Source organism: Misgurnus anguillicaudatus, chromosome 21 (assembly GCF_027580225.2).
Source record: "Misgurnus anguillicaudatus chromosome 21, ASM2758022v2, whole genome shotgun sequence".
Lineage (NCBI taxonomy): Eukaryota > Metazoa > Chordata > Actinopteri > Cypriniformes > Cobitidae > Misgurnus > Misgurnus anguillicaudatus.
In genome coordinates, this window is record NC_073357.2 from 7,433,318 (window position 1) to 7,445,834 (window position 12,517).

The 12,517-nt window shown below is 36.8% G+C and overlaps 1 protein-coding gene across 1 annotated transcript; it reads left to right on the top strand.

The window, feature by feature from the left end:
* Positions 1–283: 283 nt before the first annotated feature.
* rasl12 (RAS-like, family 12) lies at positions 284–10,108 on the top strand. The gene is made up of 5 exons (XM_055184069.2): positions 284–840; positions 982–1,038; positions 2,104–2,177; positions 4,682–4,872; positions 9,545–10,108. Exons 1-5 carry the CDS (start codon positions 729–731, stop codon positions 9,876–9,878), a joined length of 768 nt encoding a protein of 255 aa, XP_055040044.2. The 5' UTR covers positions 284–728; the 3' UTR covers positions 9,879–10,108.
* Positions 10,109–12,517: the final 2,409 nt, after the last annotated feature.

Consider the following 12,517-nt stretch of genomic DNA (forward strand, 5'->3'; position numbering starts at 1 on the left):
GTTCCTAATGTGCCTTTTTGACACCCTTGGGGATGTATTTCAAAACTTGGGTATGCTGTGGTTTGCCAAATAATTTTGTCCAATGAATACCTTAAATGTTCAGTGTTTTGTCCATCTTGTACCATACAGCTATATTTAAACCTGAGGGTGCATTAAAAGCAAATATCACATAAATTTCCTCCTGGACATAATTTTTGACCACTACTGTATAAGTTATGTGGTGATGCTTACAGTAGGTTAGTTAAATTATGGATGAATTGTTTAATGCCAACTACAACTAATACATTTAACTCTTTTGTACAGTGAAAGCAACATACATTGCAGTAGCCTTTGAAGCATCGAGGGTTATTTCTGTTCATGGGAGGCGGTGCTTAGATGGTCCATCGTGTGCTCCAGCCCACCAAACCAAAACTATCCCAACATCTCAGCATTCAGCCCCCCTCTCACAACATCATCTCCAGCTGTACACCCCTACTAATGTCTGAGGAATATAACTTCATAGAGAAGACAACATTTTTAAGTTTTTAAAGTGCATCTGAATCGGCTGTGATTTTGGTAATGTCTTTCATATTGCAGTATATCCGGCTGTTTTACACCGAGCTCTGGTGAGAGATCAGACATCAACCAGGTATGAAGTGAAGATCAAAGCGCACGAGGACTCTGATGGACTGTACGATTCAGAACGGCTTCTTCATACATCTCAATCTTTTGATCTTTCATGCTTCAAAATGTCTCTAATGTTTGGGAAAGCGAGGACTTGTAACATTGTAACGGTCCCTGAGCATGAGCCTTCAGAATGTAACATCGTGATTTTGGGAGCTATGGGAACTGGAAAGTCAGGTACGATTTTATGCAACATATTGACACTTTTAGAGGAAAGTGAAGCATTTACACAATGAGATTATTTTTAGAGGAAAAGCAAAGATTTCCTGGATCCTGGTCCTGAATCTGGATTTAAAGGAAGTTTTTCTTTCCCCACAGCTCTCACGGTGAAATTCCTCACAAAGAGATTCATCAGTGAATATGACCCAAATCTTGGTGAGTTTCTCAGCATTTGCTATTTTAACAAACATATTTCATGGTGAAGGATTAGTCTATTTTCTTTAAAAAAATCCAAATAATTTAACTCACCACCATGTCATCCAAAACGTTGATGTCTTTCTTTGTTCAGTTGAGAAGAAATTATGTTTTTTGAGGAAAACATTCCAGGATTTTTCTAATTTTAATGGACTTTAATGGACCCCAACACTTTTAATGCAGTTTAAAATTGCAGTTTCAAAGGACTCTAAACTTCTTGTCTAGTGAAACGATTGTCATTTTTGGCAAGAAAAATAAAAAATATGCACTTTTAAAACACAACTTCTGGTCTATCTCCGGTCCTGTGACGCGCCAGAGCGACCTCACGTAATTGCGTAATGACGTCAAAAGGTCACTTGTTACATATATGAAACGCACATTTGCGGACCATTTTAAACAATAAACTGAGAAACAGACATTAATTAGTATCATTCGACAGTCAACAACGTTGGAATGGTCCTCTTTCTCCACACTTGTAAACACTGGGGCGGAGTTTTGCATACGTCATCCGTGACCTCTTGACGTGATGACGTATTGCGTGAGGTCGCGCTGGCGCATCACAGGATGACGAGAACTTGTGGTTTAAAAGTGCATATTTTTAATTTATCTTGACAAAAATTGACAATTGTTTCGCTAGACAAGAAGTTTAGAGTCCTTTGAAACTGCAATTTTAAGCTGCATTAAAACTGTTAAGTGTTGGGGTCCATTAAAATTAGAAAAATCCTGGAATGTTTTCCTCAAAAAACATAATTTCTTCTCGACTTAACAAAGAAAGACATCAACATTTTAGATGACATGGTGGTGAGTAAATTATCTGGATTTTTTTTAAGAAAATGGACTTATCCTTTAAAAATAAAGGTGCTTGAACGATTCTTCAAAGCGATGTCATAGAAGAAACCTTCAGCTAAAGTTTTTCTATGGCATCGTAAAGCATCTTTAGTTTTAAGACTCTACAAGAAAGCTAATAAGACTTTGTGTGTGGTCTGATGTGTTTCTCAGTCCAAGCTTTTTACGTTGTGTTTTCAGAAGATACATATTCTTCTGAAGAAATGGTCGACCAACAGCTGGTTTTAGTCAAAGTGATGGACACTGCTGATCAGGTAATGAACTCCATTTGACATTTGTGACCCTAGACCACACAAGGTCATAAGGGTCCTTTTTATTAAGAATAAATAAGCTTTTGTTTGGACAATATTTGGCTGAGATAAAACTATTTAAATACTGGAATCGGGGGGTGCAAAAAAATCCAAATATTGAGAAAATTTTATGGTCTAAAACCCGTGAATTCGCTTAGAGCACCTTTAAAGGAATATTCCACTTTCATAAAAAACTTGATAATTTACTCACTCCTGCATGTCATCCAAGATGTTTATGTTTTCTTTGTTCAGCCGAGAAGAAATTAAGTTTTATGAGAAAAACATCCCAGGATTCCTCTCCATACAGCGGACCCCAGTGAACCTCAACAGCCCACAGGTTCAATGCAGCTCCAAAGGGATCCAAACGACCCCAACCGAGGCACAAGGGTCCCATCCAGCGAAACGACCGTCAACTTCGACAAAAAAATACCCTACAACTTCTCGTCTTGCACCAGCCTTGCGACGCGCCAGTGCGACCCTACGCAACACGTAATCACGTCGAAAGGTCATGCATGACGTATGCAAAAATACTGCTTCAGTGTTTACAAGTGTGGAAAAAGAGGACCGTTCTGACATGTGATACGAATTAATATCTTTGTGTCAGTTTATTGTTTACGGGTGATTCTCATGAAAACTTTGTTTAAAAAATGTCAAGCATGAAAATGTAAAAATTGCTTAAATTTACTTTTTTTCCCACCAGACATTGAAAAACAAAGTCTGGAGTAAATGGGAACATTAATTTAAAAACTTTTACTTATCATTTAACACTTTTTGTAACATAATTTAAAAAATTAGTCCTAAAAAATCTCATTACCACAACAGTCAGAAAACATCAACACTGACATATTTTCAAAATGACATGACAAACCTGAAAGACCATAATTTGGAGATTCTGCACATGCATTTAAAATCAAAGTATTATGCTTCTATTAATTAAATTAACATTTTATAAGCATCTGTTGCGGTAATGATAATCAAAATGTCGTGTAAGCATTCTGACAAGACAATATTTCAAATTAACTGTAAAAAAATGATCTTACCTGGTAGCCATCTTGAAGTAACTGGTCCATGTGCTTGGTCACTCAAAATCAAACTTTATTAAAATTCTGTATGTGTGCTTAAACTGTTCTCAAAAAGTGTTGCGGAGGATGAGAACATCAGGCATGGACACATCATTTTCCTAATTTTTCTTCATTATTATTATACATGAATATTCAGTAAATATTTTTTCTGTCATCTTAAGTAGTCTAGCATAACATCCATTTATTTTTTCTTAATATTTTTGTGTTAATTCGATTAAATTACAACATAACGCATGTTCAAACACAGCCGAACACATTGCGGTAATGAGAATTTCAGCAGAAAATGAGATAAAATTTACAATTATAAATTCTTATGTTGAAATCACACATTGTGCAAGGTAGAACACAGTATTGTGTTAATTCTGATGCTTTTTAATGTTACTATATTACACATTTTAAAGCTAAAATGGTGTTTCAATGGTTTCGTGAGAATCACCCTTACAATGGTGCGTTAAGTGTGCGTTTCACAAATACAACCTTTCGACGTGATTACCTAATACGTAAGGTCACGCTGGCACGTCACACACGGCTAATGCAAGACAAGAAGTTAGGCGAAAATGATGATTGTTTCACTAGATAAGACCCTTATGCCTCGGTTGGGATTGTTTAAAACCCTTTGAAGCTGCATTGAAACTGTAAGCTGTTGAGGTCCACTAAAGTCCACTATATGGAGAAAAATCCTGGAATGTTTTCCTCAAAAAACTTAATTTCTACTTGGCTAAACAAAGAAAAATATAAACATCTTGGATGACATGGGGCGTGACTAAATTATCTGCATTTTTTATGAAAGTGGAATATTCCTTTAAAGGTGCTCTAAGCGAATTCACGCATTTTAGACCATAAAACATTTTTTGCTACATACAGCAAACATCTCCTCACTATCTGCTTGCTACCTGACCGCTCTCTGTAGACAGCCCAGGCTCCACAAACGGCAATAACAACACAGTGGCCAAACCTAGCACCACAAAACATAACAAAGTGTTCCAGCCAATAAGCGACAAGAAGGATTTGGGGGTGGGGGTTGGGCGCGTTCATGACAGCACGGAAGGGAGAGGGAGGGGGAGGAGTTAGCTACGCTCCGTTTGTTTGAAAACAGTTCAAACATCAACAAAAAGTGACGTCGCACAGATTCGCTTAGAGCGCCTTTAAGAAGTTTTGTGGTCCAGTCTCACATTTGATGTTTCTATCCAGATTTGTTTCCTTGATGAAGTTGAAGTTTTACTTTCAAATTGAGGATGTATATCGCATATCAAATAATGACCAATTGAACCCATACTAATAAAGCGTATACTTTCAGTATGCTGTCATTTTGGATAAAAGTGTCTGTCAAATGGAAAACTTAAAAAAAGGCAACTAAGCACTTAACATCTGTCTTATTCATTTCAGGATGGACCAGTCAACTGTGAGCGGTATTTAGCTTGGGCCAATGCCTTCTTCATTGTCTACAGCATTGACAATCGAAACAGTTTTGAGGTCTGTCAACAGTATATCGAGGCCGTGTCTCTTTACACAAAAGGCCTGCAGCCAGAGGCACCTGTCATTCTTATAGGCAACAAACTGGACATGGAGAGATACAGGTAAATCAAATCCATCCTATTATAGTACATTATGAATCTGTAAAACTGCCAACATTCCTGTCTGAGTGAGTGTTAGTGAAAAATCAAAACAGTAACGAAGTAACTACGCATAGCAGGAAATGATGCATTTACATAAACTCTACTCTTGTTTGTTTAACACGAGAACTGTAATAAGCTAAGTTATAACAATGATGCCCAACACTAGCTAAATATTTAGCTTTCAACCTTTCATGATTTTAAAACATTTATGTAAAGATCTGATAACTCCAGTGAATGTTTATTGCTTTTTAGTTCACTTTCATCGTGCAAACACACTGTATGATATTGTACCGTATATGAAGGACCACATTTAAAATGACAATATAACAGCTGGACTCGATCATTTACATATCCGCAGATTTACGTGTGCTTTGCCAACAATGCTTTTAACAGAAGCTTTGACTGCTCATATACCCATTTTTTTTTGGGGGGGGGGGCATTCTTTAAAGCCTTTAAAAGGCAATCCTCTTTAGAAAGTACACTTTTACATCTAAACAGTTCATATTAGTACCGTGTCAAACTCAATTTCATCCTGGGCCACATCAGCATTCGGTTGCTCTCAAAGGGCCGGTTGTATTTGAATGACTGTATGAATGTATCAACTCTTTTATTACTGTACATTGCATGATTTTCTCTGCATTTGATTACTATTGGCTTTGTTAATAACTAGCTTTAAAAGTAGAAGCCCAGGCAAATAATGACAAAGTGTATAGAGTACAACTATTCTACAGATTAGTTTAAAAATAATTGTGGTAACAAAAACACATGTTGTATGTGAGTCCACTCAAAATTTTCTGTTATCCTTCATTGTGCAGGTAAGAAAATGAAATGCATTTTAAGATACTAATAAAGAGTTTTACAATCTCCACCACAATATGCATTTATTAGAAACATATACTCTCGCTTGTCTTTTCTTTCCCTCTTTGCAAGATTTTTTTTACCTGGCTTTGAGTGTCTGATTGACTGACGTCTTATGAGTTCAGTTTACAGATCAATAGTTTCAATCGTTTATTGAAAGTAATCGGTTCTGATGAGTCATTAGTTTGCGTATTTAGCAGGAATAGACGTGTTGTAAACTAATCCCAGCTGGACATCGCAAAACATTTTTGTAAACAAGACGGAAAACATTTCGTCGCTGGATGCGTGTGACCGTGTGCGAGAGAGGGAGAGAAAGAACGAGCAGATACTGTCCGTTTATAAATCCAAAGTCTGCAGCCTGCGGAGGTCGCATATGCAGCGTTACCAAGCCTGGTTTATTTAAGTTAACTGACCATTACATTCGCAAGTCATACGCATATTGCAACTATTTATTATAAACTAAGAATAATATTTAACTTTATAATTGTTAATATTCTGAAACAAGACAGTCGTGATGACGTATGCAGCCTGGAAATGCGACCTCCGGAGGCTGCAGCCTTCGCATTAAGACACGGCCACTCTAGTAGTGCGTGCGTGCGGGGCACTGCTCGTTCTCTCTCCTGCAATCATCAACATTATCACTATAATTACATTACAAAAAGAAAAAATCTGCTAAAAAATCAATGTAGGAAATAACCTGCAAAAAATTAAACTTATAATAACAATAAAATAATTTTTAAGCTCTCTCGGGCCACATAATTAACATAATTTGTAAGCTCTCGCGGGCCAGATAAAATAAGGGGGCGGGCTGGATTTGGCCCGCGGGCCTTCAGTTTGACATCCCTGCCTTAGAGGTACAGCTAAGTCTTTTTAAAAGGTTACTGACCCAATGACTGACCAATTTTTTTCAGTGTTGTATTTTACTAGCAAATCTGTGTTGATATCAAGCCTTGGTTCTATTTAAAGAAATACTTTGGGTTTAATTCAATTTAGGATCCTTTTTCTGAGTTTGTATAGTTAGTAAATGTATGTTAGTTGATCATTTTTAAAATCATTTGTGACCCTGGAGTGGACCACAAAACCAATCATAAGTCGCACATGTATATTTGTAACAATAGGCAACAGTACATTGTGTGGGTCAAAATGATAGATTTTTATGCCAAAAATCACTAGGATTTTAAAGTGGACATATCATGAAAATCTGAAAATTTCTGAAAATCTCATGTTTAAGTGCTATAATTGTGTCCCCGGTAGAGGTCTTCACGGGTCCACTTAGATCCAAAAACCCGAGGTCCGACTTGAGACCCGATCGGGTTCGGGTCTAAAAGTTTCACAAGTGCCTCGGACACGGGTCAGGTACAATTATAGCGGCATCGGGTCTCAGATTATTTTAAATGAATGTGTTTTTGCCGAACGGACCCGAGAAGACACAAACTCTCTCGCGTGTGTGCGTCAATGTCCTTTTCAAACCTCTCCTCTGTTTGCCAAGAGCGCTTGCGACATTGTGTGGCAGGTTAATTTTCATTGAGACAGACATGTCGTCAATTTTAAATGTACATTTTAGGTGTTACCTTGGTGTCGTTGTCAGATAACAAAGTGAAACAAATGGAGCAGCTTGCCAAATTGGTTGCGAGACCACCGAAGTGTCTTTCTGTCTGACTGCTGCGTGTGGGTCTGCAGACTGCACACACGTCAGTGCCGTTTACATTTGGGTCCAGTTAGAAAAAAAATCGCCACTGTTTCAGGTCGGACTCAGGTCTACTTTTCTCAGGTTTGTCTCGGGTCGGGTCTTTCTTTTAAAAAAATATTTATGCACGTCGGGTTCGGGTATAAAGTGATTCGGGTCATTTCGGGTTGGCTACATTTCTTTGGACCCGAGAAGACCTCTAGTCCCCGGTGCTTCTATTAACCTACCAAATGTGAGAAAAAACACTAACTTTGTTTTGGCAAATCATTCTCTGCAAGCATGTGAAAAAATAGGTCAGTAAAATATGGCTCCCCTTGTGATGTCAAAAGGGGATTTTATAATAAAGATCCTGCACGTAAGTCCATGGGACTGCCATTTAGTGCAGAGAGAGAGAGAGAGAGAGAGAGAGAGAGAGAGAGAGAGAGAGAGAGAAAGAGAGAGAGAAAGAGAGGGGGAATTTTAATTTCAACAAACCACCATTATGGTTATCAGTGTTTGCATTAGCAGCTCATTTGCATTTAAAAGAACACACCCAAAAGCTTTTTGCCTGCACCTACAGTGGCAATTTTAACAAGTTATAATAAATTATCTGTGGGGTCCTATGTGGAAAAGTAGTACACTTCCATAGTGTACTTAAAAGTGCTTTTTATTTTAGTACTTCTTAAGATGTTCTAAGGTTATCTAAGTGTACTTATTTGTGCTATTTTGAAACACCATGAATATGAACTAAAATGCACTTTTAACATACTATCTCTGTATTAAAAAATGTATATAGTTAACACTTGTATTAAACTTGAACTCAACTTTCATACAAAGATGGGTTCAAGTTTACTACAAGTGGTACCTAAATACATTTTTAAATACATTTTTATATTTATGGTGTCTCAAAATAGCACAGTGCACTTAGATGATCTTAAGATGTACTAAATGTGAATTTTTTGTATATTAAGTACAAAATTAGTGTGCGAAAATAAAGCACTTTAAGTACACTATGGAAGTGTACTACTTTTTCACCTGGGGTATTTTGAGCTAAAACTTCACATGTACTCTGGGGACACCAAAGATTTATTTTACATTTTAAAGAGGACATTTCACAAGACTTTTTAAGTAAAGATCATGCTCCATTAAGATATTTCCTAAATATATCAAAAATGTATCATTAGTAATATGTGTGGCTAAGGACTTCATTTGGACAACTTTAAAGGCGATTTTCTCAACATTTAGATTTTTTTGCACCCTCAGATTCCAAATGGTTATCTCGGCCAAATATTGTCCTATCCTAACAAACCATGCATCAATGGAAAGCTTATTTATTGAGCTTTCATACAACGTATAAATAAAATTAACTATTATGACTGGTTTTTGTGGTCCAGGGTCACATTTCGCTTACACTAACACACTTGTGATGTAAGTAAACAAGCTTGCAATCCAGAGAGTTTAAAAAAAGAAATGTTAAAAGCTTGTGTCTCATCTAAGAAATCTTATTATTGGTGCTTTCGAAGTTGCCTTATTGTGTTTTTTCGGACCTTTTGGTATCTTTGGTACCTTTGAACCTTTTGGTATCTAAAGGGTCAATAGAGTTTAATTATGGGAAATTAGATAATAATAATGTCCATTGATCCAGATTTATTTAAATAAGAAATGGCACACATTCCAATTTTGATAACATTTGACTACATGATTTGATTTTGAAAACATTTCTATTATGAAATACAGTTCATTAACACTGTGTCAATCTATTGTATTTGTATTGCAAGGTTTTTTTTTACGATTCAAGACAACATGAAACTTTTCTTGTAATTGGCAACCCTTACGAAAATTAACCACGGTTTTACTGTGGTAAACGTGTAGTAACCATGTTTTTTTTGGTGTATTGATTACTATCAGCAAACCTACGGTTTTACTACACTAACCATGGTTTAACTATGCTTTTGTTATTTTGTGGTTACCATGGTTTTACTACAGTAACCATTGTATTTTGGTTTTAACTGTAGTAAAACCATGGTTTAACCGATATAGTCCAGTAAATGACACTGTGCCTCACGTGTTTGTATTGAATAGGCCTACATTGTTTTCTATCTCTCTCAGACAGGTGAGCAAGTCAGACGGCGCGTCCCTGGCGTCGCGTGTCGGTTGTCTTTTCTATGAAGTGTCCGCCTGCTCGGATTTTCTGTCAGTTCAGCACATCTTTCACGAGGCCGTACGGGAGGTACGGCGGGAGACGGAGAGGGGCATCCGTCCGCTCTTCATCAGCGAAGATAAAGCCGCCATCAGCCTGTCCTCCGCACCTCCCCTCACCGCCTGTTATAAAGAGCTGCCCGCCCCGGCCACGGCCAAGCTGGTGACGGTCAAATCATCGAGAGCTCAAAGTAAACGCAGAGCCCCCACACTGACGCTTCTCAAGGGCTTTAAGATCTTCTAATCTTACTGACTGCTGCCACCTTCTGATCTACACCAAAAAGTGCCTCTGTTTATAAAGCATATAGTTCCGGTCATCGAGCCGCGTTCATCAGTATCACTGCGCCACTGCGTTGCTTGGCAACCACTTTGCTGAATTGTTTCTGAAGAACTACTTTGTGGAAGAATGATACGTGTTTATTAATGTCATTGTGTTACTCTATATGTTTGTTTTATTAAACCTTGCCAAAAACATGGAATGGCAATTTATTTTAACCAATAAGTGTTTTGAATCTGTGGTGGATGTTGGATTTAAAACAGCTTTATTATGTTTATTTAAAACATAATTTCATTTCAAATACAAATTTTAATATATTTCATAATATAAAATATAATAAAAAATGGCCAAAGAATATATGTGCTGAAAAATATTTAGTATTTTTTACCAATATATTTTTGAAATATATATATATATATATATATATATATATATATATATATATATATATATATATATATATATATATATATATATATATATATATATATATTTGCATTAAGAGAAACGTTGTATGTTACAACCTGTAAAGATAACAGGTTTGAAAAGGTTAAAATTTATATATTTTCAACTGCAAAAATATATTTTTTACACACTTTAATCTTTTGTCCAGGAAAAATATATTTTTATGTAGTTCTAAACGTAGGTTCGGAAGGACCATAAACATTCAGGCCTGTCAATCATCATTATGGGCGTATATAAGGTAGCCTTCAGGCCTTTATGTCCTGCTTCCTGCTTCAAAATTATATTTAATTAAGCTTTACTTTCTACAAAATGTATTTAGCATACATTTTAAACATATTTTTAACACAGTCTCACCCCAATATGTGACGCGGAGGGTATACCTTTCGCGTCATTTTTTGACGAACTGGGGACTTCAATACTATTACGTCCGTTGCATTCTCTTCTCCTATTTTCTTACCATTTTCGCGTCGGTTTAGGGTTAGATTTACATAATGACATCCCTACCCAAACCTAACTCTAACCCCAACGCCAGGTGACAACTGTTTCTAACCCCAACGCCAGGTGACAACTGTTTAATTTCGCGTACACTGTTTAATTTCGCGTACACTGTTTAATTTTGCGTAATCTAACCCTAAACCGACGCGAAAATGGTAAGAAAATAGGAGAAGAGAATGCAACGGACGTAATAGTATGTTGACGCGGAGGGTATACCTTTCGCGTCATTTTTTGACGAACTGGGGACTTCAATACTATTACGTCCGTTGCATTCTCTTTTCCTATTTTCTTACCATTTTCGCGTCGGTTTAGGGTTAGATTACGCAAAATTAAACAGTGTACGCGAAATTAAACAGTTGTCACCTGGCATTGGGGTTAGAGTTAGGTACGCGAAATTAAACAGTTGTCACCTGGCGTTGGGGTTAGAGTTAGGTTTGGGTAGGGATGTCATTATGTAAATCTAACCCTAAACCGACGCGAAAATGGTAAGAAAATAGGAAAAGAGAATGCAACGGACGTAATAGTATTGAAGTCCTCAGCTCGTCAAAAAATGACGCGAAAGGTATACCCTCCGCGTCAACATATTGACGCATGGTCAAGTGTCGTCAAATATTGACGCCAAGGGGTGAGACTGGTATTTTTGGCCAGAGAAATTTATTTTTTTGGTATCAACGCCCCTTAGCTGTTCTAAATCAAAGTCCATTTATAGGGACATGCCCTTTTTTTCATTAAAATATAAGGAGTTTGGTTCCAAAAATCTGTTTTTAAATTTTTTGTCAAAACATGTTTATTATTATATTATAGACAGTTTCAGCAGTAAGAACATAAACAAGCGGCTGTCGTGGTCAACACGTAACTTCCGGAAAACACTGCTAAGAATAAATTACAACAAAGTACTTTAAACATAGTTTATTTATATAACAAGCAAATTAAACAACACGTAGATTACCTAGGAAACCAAAACATTTATTTTCGACAACGTATTTGTTCAAGAGTTCAGTTTAGCAATAAGTCAGACTATTAAAAAAACTGAAACCGGAAGTAAAGTTCAGACCAGACGCGTATTGTGTCACAGGCTGTGCGTCCAATGAACCATCTATAATGTTTTTGTTTTTATTATTGTGCTACTTTTTTAAGTTATGAAGGCTTAAATCAAAACAAACCAACTGCAGTTTGATTGATATTAAAAATTTGAAAATTAAAAATTTGAACTGAAAAATACACAGCCCCTAAGGAGACATGGAGCAAAAATTAAATAAAGTTAGTTTCGCGTGCGCACGTGAAACTATCATGTGCTCACGTGAAACTATTGTGTGCTCACGTGAAACTTTCGCGTGCTCACGTGAAACTTTCGCATGCGCACGTGAAACTATCGTGTGCGCATGTAAAACTACGGCATTTAGTTTCGCGTGCCTATAAAATAGTGTCCCATTTCGCGTGCGCACGTGAAACTTTTGCATGCTCACGTGAAACTATTGCGTGTACGCGCAGAAGTTTTAAGTGAGCACGTGAAACTAAACTTAAAAAATAAATACTGCATGTGAAAGTTTAACGTGAGCACATGAAAGTTTCACGTGAGCACATGAAACTAAACTTTAGATTACTTTTACTCAAATGTCACCTTAGGGGCTCGGTACAAAAAGGTG